Source organism: Anomaloglossus baeobatrachus, chromosome 10 (genome assembly GCF_048569485.1).
Source record: "Anomaloglossus baeobatrachus isolate aAnoBae1 chromosome 10, aAnoBae1.hap1, whole genome shotgun sequence".
Lineage (NCBI taxonomy): Eukaryota > Metazoa > Chordata > Amphibia > Anura > Aromobatidae > Anomaloglossus > Anomaloglossus baeobatrachus.
Genome location: NC_134362.1, coordinates 42,338,516 through 42,352,198, shown reverse-complemented (window position 1 = coordinate 42,352,198; position 13,683 = coordinate 42,338,516). Strand labels below are relative to the sequence as shown.

The window sequence follows — 13,683 nt, the reverse complement described above, 5'->3', positions numbered from 1 at the left end:
TATCAAAACTAGTTATGTACCCCAATAACAACAGAGATCTATTCCATGAACAGGGATGTCCAAACGTTTGATCAATGCGGTACAAATATTCCTACTGTGTTTAGAGAATGTGTATGGTAAATCGGTCGGATTTTGTAATTTGACACCGATATATTGAAAGAAAGGCCGTGAGAGATATGGCAGTGGCAATATTGCCGATAACTTACATTTTCAGAAACATTCATAAAAGTAGACAACTATTGCTTTTAATATTTTATTTTAAAATAATGTACTTTAATATTTTTTACATTCATTTTGCAGAGGAAGCGGAAGCCGGTGTAATACAATGCAAGTTAGCCAGAACATTAATCCAGTTTGGATACATTTTGGCATTAAAGGACTGTCTGGGATCAACAAAAATTAGCCAGTGCATTTCTAGTGCACCCACTCTGCTGGTTATTGGTCATCATGCTGCAGCCAATCATTGGCCTCAGCGGTCACACCCATGTGACAGTGATTGGCTGCAGCAGTCATATGTTGAGATGATGTCATCGCTGCAGGTGATTAATGATTTCATTTTTATCTCATGGCTTTCCCCCTCTTAGTCTATTTTTGTTGATTCTAGATAACGCCTTTAAACCTATCACAGATATTAAAATTCAAGGACACATTTTTTTAGGCAGGACAATGAAATTTGTTCTTTTTTGTCTTGGACGCAATGGCACTTACAGGTTTCTCTGCAACGCCACAGATATTTTTACCAAAATAGAACCGAAAAAATCCCTGGAGAAGAGAAAATGTCTATTAGTATTCATGTTATTGTCATCATTATAGCATACCAACAATTAAAGGGAATCTGTCAGCAGGTTTTTGATATGTAGTGAAGTCAAGAGATTTCAGCATTCGTTTGTACAGGTAATTGCAGTCTTTATTCAACTAGCATCTGGACGTTTCATCCTTTCTCAGGCTTTCCACAGTTGTGCAAATCCTGGGAAAGGCTGAAATGTCCAGACGTGAGTTGGATAAAGATTGTAATTATGCAATTAGCTGTACAAATGAGTGCTGAGATCTCTTGACTTCACTACAGACTGATATATCCACGTGCACTGTTGCCTGGTGGGAGTGCTGATCTTTTCTCTTTTTGTTTTTTGATATATAATCTGAGAACAGCATGATGTTTGGGTTGAGACCCTGATGCCAGTGATGTGTCACTTACTGTGTTTTTGGTTAAAAAAAACCAGTGTTTTATCAGTAGGAGATTCTCACTACAGGACTAGATGTCTGGTGCCTCCTGGTCCAACCCCACCCCCAGCAGTGATTAGCTTCTTTGTGTCCATATACAGTGTGCACAGGAAGCTGCCAATCAGTGCTGTGGGCGGGGTTATACAGGGCTCAGCATTCCTAGATCTGCAGCATAGAAAACTGATCTTATCACAACTGCTGCACCCCGTAAGCTAAGTGATACATTGCTGGAATCAGGGCCTCTGTCCCTACATCACGCTGCTGTCAGATTACATAGAACATACCTGCAGACAGATTCCTTTTAAGCCACCATCGAAAAGTCTGTTATATTTCTGAAAATGTGCATATACTATAATTTCAAGCTATTTCAAGACCCCAAAACAATGATTACCTGATATGAATAGAAATTTGCTTAGACCAAGCCCCTTAAATGCTCTGGTTTGTCAGTGTGTCTTGTGAAAATTGGGCTTCTTGATAAGAAGAGTATAATGCAAAGATAGATATAGAACAAGTGAGACACAATTGTGAAGGTGAATGATATTTATTGCTTATTTTAAACTTTTGTAAAAAAGAATAAACCCAAAATTGGGACGTGCAATATTATTCGGCCCCTTTACTTTCAGTGCAGCAAACGCACTCCAGAAGTTCATTGAGGATCTCTGAATGATCCAATGTTGTCCTAAATGACTGATGATAAATATAATCCCCTGTGTGTAATCAAGTCTCCGTATAAATGCACCTGCTCTGTGATAGTCTCAGTGTTCTGTTTAAAGCCCAGAGAGCATCATGAAGACCAAGGAACACAACAGGCAGGTCCGTGATACTGTTGTGGAGAAGTTTAAGCCGGATTTGGTTACAAAAAGATTTCAACAACTACTGAAATGGAAGGAGTATCATACCACTGCAAATCTACCAAGAACCGGCCGTCCCTCAAAAAATTAATCTCAAACAAGGTGAAGATTGATCAGAGATGCAGCCAGGAGGCCCATGATCACTCTGGATGAACTGCAGAGATCTACATCTGAGGTGGGAGAGTCTGTCCATAGGACAACAATCAGTCGTACACTGCACAAATCTGACCTCTATGGAAGAGTGGCAAGAAGAAAGCCATTTCTCAAAGATATCCATAAAAAGTGTTGTTTAAAGTTTGCCACAAACCACCTGGAGACACCAAACATGTGGAAGAAGGTGCTCTGGTCAGATGAAACCAAAACCGAACTATTTGGCCACAATGCCAAACGATATGTTTGGCGTAAAAGCAACACAGCTCATCACCCTGAATACACCATCCCCACTGTCAGACATGGTGGTGGCAGCATCATGGTTTGGGCCTGCTTTTCTTCAGCAGGGACAGGGAAGATGGTTAAAATTGATGGGAAGATGGATGGAGCCAAATACAGGACCATTCTTGAGGAAAACCTGTTGGAGTCTGCAAAAGACCTGAGACTGGCACGGAGATTTGACTTCCAACAAGACAATGATCCCAAACATAAGGCAAAATCTACAATGGAATGGTTCACAAATAAACGTATGCAGGTGTTAGAATGGCCAAGTCACAATCCAGACCTGAATCCAATCGAGAACCTGTGGAAAGAGCTGAAAACTGCTGTTCACAAATGCTCTCCATCCAACCTCACTTAGCTCCAGTTGTTTACAAAGGAAGAATGGGCAAGAATTTCAGTCTCTCGATGTGCAAAACTGATAGACACATACCCCAAGCGACTGCAGCTGTGATCGCAGCAAAAGGTGTCGCTACAAAGTATTCACTTAAAGGGGCTGAATAATATTGCACGCCCCAATTTTCAGTTATTTATTTTTTAAAAAAGTTTAAAATAAGCAATAATTTTCGTTCAACTTCACAATTGTGTCCCACCTGTTGTTGATTCTTCACTATAACATTAAAACCTTTATCTTTATGTTTGAAGCCTGAAATGTGGGAAAAGGTTGAAAAATTCAAGGGAGCCAAATACTTTCGCAAGGCACTGGATGGAGATATATATATATATATATATATATATATATATATATATATATATATATATATAATATATATATATATATATATATATAGGGCTCACTCAGATAACACTGATAGGCGGGGAAGTTTCACATTTCTACATTTCTATACACACCCCTGCAGTTCTTATTGGTGCTTAGTTCTGAGGAGTTATTTCTTTGTTTGGGATACTATATAAACTGGTCACGTGATGTAATAAAGCAGAAACTTTCAGTGCACCACAAAACGTGTGTGGTGCAATGATTTTCCAAATGCTCGTAAAATAAATTTTACTAATTTGGAGTTCCAATGGCATAGAAGGAGTGGATTTTGCTCCCAAGCTGAAGCTTTGCTTCCAACTGTGCCCTCCTAGGCTCTAAGTCCACCTTTGGAAACGTTTCTCTGCCTGAATCCCTTTAGATCTAATTCTTTTCTTGGCACAACAAAATATGGTTTCTACACAGCTGAATATTAAAAGGGTTATCCCAGACTTTGCTTATACTCCCCTATGTGGCTAAAACCTTAAAGGCAAGTAGTTTCTAACCTAACTACACACCTGTTCTGCCAAGTGCCAATCTTTGCCGGATCAGAGAGGTCACGGACGACACTTGATGGGGCGATTCTGCTGCTTCACTTGACCTAATGTCAACAGAGCAGCTCATTCTCTTCTGGGCTGCTTTGTCAATGAGGTGTCACTGCTGATGCTATGCTGATTGATGACCGGTTCCCCTCGGGCAGTTTGGAGCTAGCTGTCAATCAACATGACATTGGTGGTAGTGATGCCCCATCGACAGAGCAGAAAAGAAGACACTGCTCTGTCAACGTGACGTCACCGAAAGCTCCTGATGGTGATTCTGCTGCTTCACTTGACCTAACGTCAACAGAGTAGTTCATCCTCTTCTGGACTGCTCTGACGACGATGTCATGCTCATTGATGGCCGGTTCCCCGCCGTTAGGCAGTGAGGAGCCAGATGTCAATCAGCATGACAATGCTAGTGATGCCCGGTCGGCAGAGCAGAAAAGAAGACACTGCTCTCTCAATGTGACGTCACCGGAAGCCACAGAATTGCAGACAGGCGTGGACCAATACTGTTCTGAATGGGCAGAGATTGGCACTGTGCAGAACAGACAGATAATTAGCAGCTTTCTTAGCCCATAGGGAAACAAGCGAAGTCTTGAATAAGCCCTTTAACACCCTGTAAAAGTAGCCTATTATTAATATTACTTACGCTTTCTCCCCAATTATCGCCCCAGCTGTTTTTTATGATCCAATAAGGGTCTTTAACACCTGTATAAAACAAAAGGGAAAAAAAAAGCTTCTATAATCTCTGTATTACTGTATATAGCTGGAACCATTTACCTTCTACAGCCCATTACAGCACATATCCGCCTTCAGAATGAGTTTACACTGCACCTGTCATTCGGCTCATTCTGGCCTCGGGATTTGTAACCTTTTATCTTTTCCTGAACTATTTTATACTTCAAATTCATAAATCAGCTTAGAAAACTTTCAGTAAAAAGCTGTGATATCCGAGCAAACCCACTAATGAATTCAGTGTTCCCTCATCCTGCAGCCTCCTATGTCCTGAAAACAGAGCGGCTGTAGAAACTAAACAGTTAAACATTTTTGAGGAACAGCCTTGAAAAAAAAATATTGTTTTAGCAAAAAAAATATATAAGTAGAAAAAAAACAACCAAAAGGTGTTCATACAGTATTTTTTTCACTACAGTGACATTAAAGTGAACCTGTTAGGTACAATATGCACCCACAACCAAGAGCAGTTCTGGGTGTATATTGCTAATCCCTCCATAACTGTCCCTGTATCTAGTAACATAGATGGAGATGTTTTAGAAAAAGTATTTCTAAAGATCCTTTATGATATGCTAATGATGCCAGGGACTAGTCGCAAGGGTATTCAGTCCCTTGGCTAGTCAGCCCCCTTAGCATGTAAGCACACCCACAGGGGCGTACTTACATGCTAAGGGGGCCGACTAGCCAAGAGAAGTTACGCCCTTGCGACTAGTCCCTGGCCTCATTAGCATATCATAAAGGATCTTTAAAAATACTTTTTCTAAAACCGCTCCATCTATACTACTAGATACAGGGACAGTTAGGCATGGATTAGATATATGAACCCAGAACTGCTCTTGGTTGTGGGTGCATACAGGACCTGACAGATTCCCTTTAAGAAGAAAATTCTGTTTGTCTATAAAATAGACATTTCCCCAGTCCCACTAGTTACTTTATGGGCGCATTTCCTCTACACATTAGCTATAAAATGAGATATTTTGTGAGTGACTCTAAGGGGTACTTTACACGTTGCAACATCGTTACCGTTATATCGTCAGGGTCACGTCGTTAGTGACACACATTCGGCGCCGGTAACGACATCGCAACGTGTAAATCATAGTTGCGAAGATGAACGAGCGCATCAGCGTAAAAAATCGCTGGTCTGTGTAACATCGTTCATTTTCATAATGCGATGTTGTTTGTCGTTCCTGCAGCACCAAACACCGCTGTGTGTGAAGCCGCAGGAACGACAAACATCTCCTTACCTGCGTCCACCGGCAATGCAGAAGGAAGGAGGTGGGCGGGATGTTATGTTCCGCTCATCTCCGCCCCTCCGCTTCTATTGGCCGGCCGCTTAGTGACGTCGTGGTGACGCCGAACGCAACTCCCCCTTGAGGGAGGGATTGTTCGGCAGTCACCGCAACATCGCCGACCAGGTATGTGCGTGTGAAGCTGCCATAGCGATAATGTTCGCTACGGCAGCTATCACACAATATCGCATGTGCGATGGGGGCGGGTGCTATCGCGCTCGACATCGCTAGCAATTGCTAGCGATGTCGCAACGTGTAAAGCCTGCCTAAAGGCTACTTTACACACTGAGATATCGGTACCAATATCGCCAGTGTGGGTATCCGCCCCATCGGTTGTGCGACACGGGCAAATCGCTGCCCGTGTTGCACAACATCGCCCTGACCCGTCAAACAGACTTACCTTCCCTGCGACGTCGCTGTGACCGGCGTACCGCCTCCTTTCTAAGGGGGCGGTTTGTTCAGCGTCACAGCGACGTCATAGCAGCGTCACTGAACCGCCGCCCAATCAAAGCGGAGGGATGGAGATGAGAGGGACGAACATCCTGCCCACCTCCTTCCTTCCGCATTGTGGCCGGGAGGCAGGTAAGGAGAGCTTCCTCGTTCCTGCAGTGTCACACGGAGCGATGTGTGCTGCCGCAGGAACGAGGAACAACTTTGTTACTGCTGCAGCAGCGATATTTGAGAATGGACCCCCATGTCACCGATGAGCGATTTTGCACGTTTGTGCGACGATGCAAAATCGCTCATAGGTGTCACACGCAACGGCATCGCTAATGCGACCGGATGTGCGTCACAAATTCCGTGACCACAACGACTTCGCATTAGCGATGTCGCAGCGTGTAAAGCCCCCTTAAGGCCCGTTTCACACGTCAGTGAAAAACACTGACGTTTTTCACTGGCGTGTAAAACACGCACATGTCCCTCCGTGTGCCGTGATTCACGGCACACGTGGATTGTCTAAGTGCAATCCGGGCTCCGTTCTCCGTGGCCCGTGATTGCACTTAGTAATCAACTCACCTGTGCGCGCTCCCGCTCTCCATGGTGCTGATCTCTCCCGTGGTGCAGCATCCGGCCGGCGCTGACCCCCGCAGCAGCTGCTTCCGGGTCGGCTGTGTCACGCATCATGAATATGCGCGACAGTAATGAGCCGGCTCTGAAGCAGCAAGCTGCACGGGCTGCAGAGGACATGGCTGGACGCCGGGTGAGTAAAAATGATTTTTATTTTAAAAGCACGTTTTTTTCTGGCACGTGTTTCACGGATCACACCACTGCGTGGTCCGTGGAACATCAGTGATGCCAGAAAAAAATGGACATGTCTCCGTGCGGCAAACACGCACACGCGGGTACGCTGCACGGAGACACGTGCAGTGAAAAATCACTGACGTGTGAGCAGACCCATTCATTATAATGGGTCTGCGTATGTCAGTGATTCTGGTACGTTTAAAAAAAAGCACAAACGTCCCAGAATCACTGACGTGTGAAAGGGGCCTAAGGCTGTGTGCCCCCATGGTGAGTTTTTTTTAGTTCAGTATTTGATGATGTGTATTTTCTCTGCTTAAAATATGCAGCATCTTATAGTTCCAGCAAAGTGGATGGGATTTATAGAAATCTATAAAAAATGTTTTATCATAACCTGATCTGCGGTGCGTGTTTCAAATTTGTAACATGTCCATTCCACTTGTGGTTATGCTCCGTTTTATGTAGAAATTTTTTCATAAACTTGATTTAGATGCAAAAAATCTACCCGTAAAAAAAACGTACATGAACTTTCATTACTTTTTAGTTGCGGAACACATCAAAAACGCAATAAAAAAACCACAATCAACCGTATTTATATAATAGGTGCAGAAATGCTGCAACGTCAAAAACGCCATCCTTTATGTTTTCTGCTGTTTGTGAATCCACTTCTGTCCTTGGCTCAAATTAGGGGACCTGATAAAAGTATCTTATGAGCACCTCATTATAGGAACAAATTAAACAATGAATTAATTAATATTTACCTTTTGAATATCCCACTATTACAACTCCGTGGTTTGTTTTTTTTGGATCGCAGGATGTAGGATGAATTACTCCTCCTTTGTAATGCTGTATTAACACAAAAAGAAAGTCAGTATTTAGTAGTAAGAATCTGGACAAACTGCATACATATTATTGCATCTGTGCTGTTTTATTTTAGGCAAATGAGCTGTCAGTCATGCAGGGGGAGGCGGTGCTGGGCGGGGAATAGAGCTGGAGTGACGGAGGCTTCAGATCTACAAATAGCTCGTCAGCCTCATGCAAATGCTGACTTCTCAGTAAAAGAAGAACGGATCGGCCATGTAAAGGAATTGTCTTTAAAAGAGCTACTTGTGCCTAGAAATATGTTGAGGTGTGAAATCCTGCTGACAGATTTCCTATAATTGGTCACAATTGGTGTTAACACCGTTGCGGCAGGATGTGAAGTATACATTACAGCTGACAGCCCACTGCTTATGGTGCCGTCTCTGCTCTTTAGCGAGCACCATCTCCATGATGTTCTGTTACAACTTAGTGCTGGAATACTCTGCCGGCCATGACGCAAAAGTATGTTATAGTGCAGGAAGGGGTTAATCATTGTACAACTAAGACAAAGAAATCCGGCAATCAACACAACAATTAGACCAAAAACACAGTGCTATAGGTGCAATATTTGGTTTCACATTCACATCCGCCCTTGCTAGAGATGTCACTGGTCTCCATCATGTCGGATATTCTGACACCGCGCTGTTGCTGGCTGATAATTACTGATCTGAGACAACAGAGCAGATGCTGTAACTGCAGGTCACACTGTGCACACCGAGCAGAGATGAACAGAACTGACCCTGAAATGAGTGACACAGGGGGGGGACTGTGACAGTGATTGCAGCCTCTGCTCCCTGCTCTGATGATGCTTTGTTTGATTATCCCAGCATGCATTGGGATTCTCAAGCAAAGCGTCATCACAAAGGAAATAGGAAAAAAAAGAGAATAGCAGTTAGGGAATGGTAGGGCATTTTATATTTCAAGTATATTCGAAAATAGCTTAGATTATGGCACTAAACTGATAGGGATTTAGAATGAAATTCAGGTTGACTTCAGCTCGTCCCTTTAGGCTCAAAATTGGCTCTGTCACCAAGGAATATATATATATATATATATATATATATATATATATATATATATATATATATATACACTTTTGAGACTATTTTTTTTTTTAAACAAAGAGTCAATCATCTGCTTACCTTCAGACCTGTACTGTTTACACGCACAATAACTGTTCCATTGACCTTTACAAAATGGGCCATGGCTTAGAATAAAACAAAATCAATATAGAATTATATATGCATTTATGAATACAGTAATTTCATTGTTTGCTCTTATTGCTTTAACTGTGCTACACTGTATTTCCCTTCATGCCAACCATAATATTTTAGTTCCCTATCTATAATGATAAATTTGTCCCGTCCTCTGCTCTGTCCGGTCTCTTCTTTCCTCCACCATGCATCATGCTCTTTGGGCATCTTCACTGTTTTGATGCCCTGTAGACTTCTGACGTCTGCCTGCGGCTTTGTCTGAGTCTCTGTCTTTGGTTATGCACATTGTGATGTTGTGATTAAGCATCCAAGGTGTTGCCCAAAAGTAGGCTTTGGGTGTCAAACGCAAAGGCCTACTTGATACTGGTGGACAGTAAAGATGTCCAAAGACAAAGAAGATATTCCGGAAAAATGCTCGTTTCCTATTGAGTTCCATTATGCGCGGTACTTGTCCGACCTGCTCGTTTCGAGTATCCAAGCACCCGAGCATGGTAGTGCCGCAAAGCATTCACCTGCAGTAAAGTGCTGACCGCAGCGGTGGCTCCGTGCACCGGACGTGATCATCAAGGGGTGCTTCTTGCGGACCGCAGGCAAATAGATCCGCCCATTATCACGTCCAATGCACGGAGCAGCCGCTGCTGTCAGCGCTTTACTGCAGTTGAATGCTCTGTGCAGCCGCCATTAAGCATTTAACTGTAGTAAAGCCATGATAGCAGACAGCAGCACAGTGCATCGGACACTATCTTGGAGGTGTCTATGTGCCTGTGGTGTGCAAGAAGCAGCTAAGGACACCATGGGAACGGAGGACAGGTGAGAATATATTTTTTTTAAGAACCTCACCTGAGTATAAGCCGAGAGGGGCGTTTTCAGCATAAAAAATGGGCTGAAAAAATCTGCTTATAGTCGAGTATATATGGTACTCTGCCTCTCAGACCTCACTCCTGAGGACTGCAGTCAAGTGGCGCAGGCACGCATGTGCGAGATCTGAGAGGCAGAGTAGCATATATACTTGAGTATAAGCAGAGTTTTTGTGCCCATTTTTTTATACGCCCTATAAGACGACATCCAGCATATAAAGCGGGCTTTACACACAGCGACATCGCTAGCGATGTCGCTGGTGAAAGCACCCGCCCCCGTCGGTTGTGTGTCACGGGCAAATCGCTGCCCGTGGTGCACAACATCGCTTACACCTGTCACACATACTTACCTGCCTAGCGACGTCGCTGTGGCCGGCGAATCGCCTCCTTTCTAAGGGGGGGGCGGTTCGTTTGCCGTCACAGCGGCGTCACTAAGCGGCCGCCCAATAGAAGCGGAGGGGCGGAGATGAGAGGGCCAAACATCCCGCCCCCCTCCTTCCTTCCTCATTGCGGGCGGCCGCAGGTACGATGTCATTCCTCGTTCCTGCGGTGTCACACATAGCGATGTGTGCTGCCAAAGGAATGATGAACAACCTGCGTCCTGCAACAGCAACGATAATCGGGATAGGAACGACTGGTTAACATTAACAATCAACGATATGGTGAGTATTTTTGATCGTTAATGGTCGTTCCTGCGTTTCACACGCAACGACGTGGCTAACGAGGCCGGATGTGCGTCACGAATTCCGTGACCCCAATGACATCTCGTTAGCGATGTCGTTGCGTGTAAAGCCCGCTTAAGACTACCCCCTACTTTTGAGAAGATTTCAGGGGTTAAAAAGTCATCTTGTACGACGGACAAATACTACGATAATATGTACATATATATATGTATATATATATATATATATATATATATTCAAGCTCTGCTAAGAGTGCAACAGTATACAATGTACAGCAACATCCACTGAAATTCTTTGCAGTAAAATCTTCCACGTAAACAAAACATATATTTACACAAACATTATGTGTTTTACCTTCTTCATTTTTGGGGAGTGGTTTATAGCTTTTAATGGTAGTTTTAACAGAATTGATCTTTTTACATTTTTGTGCTACGGCTTTGTATGGGTAAAGTTTTTCAGACACCAAACCATCTATAGAGAAAAAATGTAGAATATATTAATAATTTTTGTAAGTTTTTTTTTTCGTTTAATATTTCTTTATTGTTTCAAAAATTGAAATAACAAAGAATGGGTATAAGTATTTTGTGTTGCCCAATATTACAAAATATGAACAGGTTTTAGTATAACCTGGGCATTTAAGTCTTGTACAGCATATATTGCAGTGAAATTTGTTGCAAATCTTACAAAGAGATAAATCTGTATAGCATCCTATATGACATCCTAACCCAAATATGCAGTAATCATTTATCTTTGTTCTGTTTAGAATATAAAAGGCAACATTCTTCTGTATAATCTTGTTATATATATGAACACGTAAACCTATATGCACTAATTAGATGAAAGGGAAGAAGAGAAGAGAGGAAAGAAAAGGAAGAGAGGGAGAAAGATGGGGAGAGAGAAAGAGAAGAGGAAGGAAAGAAGGGAAAAAGAAAAAAAGAGAGGAGATTCTGTGACATCACACCACACCACCTTCTTATTGGGCAATACACCCCACTCTCTCGAACATTCGTGCCCTTGAGTAGCTAGGTTTGGAATTGCTGTGTCTCTCTATATTGAAATTACGGATACCAGGTAGAGAAACATAAGGAGCCCCTCCCTTCATCAAAAGCTCTCATCTCCTCCAAACGTCGCAAAGCATCTACGGCCTCCACCCAGTCTGCTCTTTTCAATGTATAAGTGGATCTCCAATGCTTCGGTATGATCGGTCTCCTTGAAATCATGAAATACGAGATCAAACATCTCTTCGCCTTGGAGATTACCCCTGTGTACATCGACAAGAAGGCTATTTCTGGTGAGGGTGTCACTCCCGTACGATGTAAGTGAATATAGAGAGCAAAGACATCTTCCCATAGTGCCTGAATCCCCGGGCAAGTCCACCAAACATGCCACATGGTGCCCACTGAGGTCTGACACCTCCAGCAAGTGTCTGAAACCTCTGGAAACATTTTGTGTAGTCTGGCGGGTGTCCTGTACCACCGTGAGAGGATTTTATAATGGAGTTCCTGCATTCTACATAAAATGGTGGATTTGTGTGTTAGGTTAAATGACTTATGCCTCTGTGCTTTGCAAAAAGTCTGGCTCAATTCTGATTGCAATTGCCTTACGTACTCGGGTAGGTCTCCCCCTGTCTCCCCGGGCACTGTTATGTTGTACATTGTCGAGACTGTATGGGGAGGTGTTTCTCGAAGGAAACATAGCCTCTCAAATGGAGTCAGATCCCTATGTATCTCAGATCCCGGAGCCAGAGAGTCTATAAAGCTACGTAATTGTAAGTATTGAAACCAATGACTTGGTTCCCTTGGCCGATCACCAAGCAAGGATATCAATGGTCTGCAACCCTGTTGGGTAATTACATCTTTAACCCGTGGGATCCCTCCTGTCGGGGTTGAAATCAGACTGGGACGGAGCTCTTCAAGCCAACACTGGAACGCAGGGTTGCCCACCAGCAGCATCATAAGACCCGGTTCCCAAGTCAGTCCATATCGCCTATTGGCCTTCCTCCACGCTGTAGCCAAGGACAAGAGAATCGGGGAAACGCCCTGGGTCTCCAACCTGGTTCTAGATGACAACCAGAAGATTCCTTGTGTCATGGTCGGGTATAGGTCACACTCAATCTCCATCCACAATTTTCTGTCTTTATTATGGAGGAGATCCAGTATGCAGTTGCCCACTGCCACCGCGTGGTACGCTTTAAAATCAGGTAGCCCCATCCCTCCGCCCCAACGAGATTTATTCAGCATGGAGTATTTCAATCGGGGTCTGGTACCGTGCCATATAAAGTTGCTAATCATCTTCTTTAACTTGAGGAAGAAATTGTCTCCTAGGTTCAATGGGATGGTCTGGAACATGTATAGTATTTTGGGCAAGACATCCATTTTAATTGTATTGACTACCAAACCACGAGATGTGGAGGTTATGCCAAGCCGTGAGATCTTTTTGTATGTTTTTTTAAGAGGTCTGGGAAATTGTGGTCATATAGGTCTGGGTGTTTAGAAGGGACCCTAATCCCCAGATATTTAATGTAATTACTGCTCCACTTAAAGGAGAAAACGGGTTTGAGGGTATTCTCTTCTATAGACAGCGATACGTTTAAGATCTCTGTTTTTTGTAGGTTTACTTTAAAGTTGGAAAGTCTACCAAAGGTCTCAAACTCCTGTAGTATGACGGGTAAGCTAATCCTTGGTTGTGTCACATATATCAAAAGGTCATCTGCAAACAGTGCCAGTTTATGAGATGTTTGTCCTATCTGTATCCCTTTTACCAAAGGGTTTTTCCTGAGCGCATTTGCCAGGGATTACCAAAATGTATAGGTATGGTGATAGGGGGCACCCCTGTCTGGTGCCATTTCTAATATTGAATGGAGATGACAGGCATCCGTTCACGCCCATCTGCGCCGTTGGTTCATGATATAGGGCCTTTACCCATTGTAGTAAGTGCGAACGGACGCCAATTGCCTGCAGCGTGGCTTCTAGAAACCCCCAATGGACTCTGTCAAATGATTTTTCAGCATC

At 43.3% G+C, this 13,683-nt stretch overlaps 1 protein-coding gene across 2 annotated transcripts in view; it reads right to left on the bottom strand.

Moving 5' to 3' along the window:
* Positions 1–246: 246 nt before the first annotated feature.
* The window catches only part of LOC142254492 (cathepsin W-like), a 41,839-nt gene continuing 28,402 nt past the window's right edge, over positions 247–13,683 (bottom strand). The window contains exons 7-11 of one of the 2 annotated variants that reach the window (XM_075325575.1): positions 11,027–11,143; positions 9,061–9,125; positions 7,819–7,903; positions 4,447–4,505; positions 247–762 (exon numbers count right to left, since the gene is read on the bottom strand). In XM_075325575.1, coding sequence (XP_075181690.1) covers positions 655–762; positions 4,447–4,505; positions 7,819–7,903; positions 9,061–9,125; positions 11,027–11,143 — 434 coding nt within the window. In that variant the 3' untranslated portion in view covers positions 247–654. The remainder of the gene's footprint in view (positions 763–4,446; positions 4,506–7,818; positions 7,904–9,060; positions 9,126–11,026; positions 11,144–13,683) is intronic. The other variant, XR_012727238.1, reaches the window with a different exon arrangement.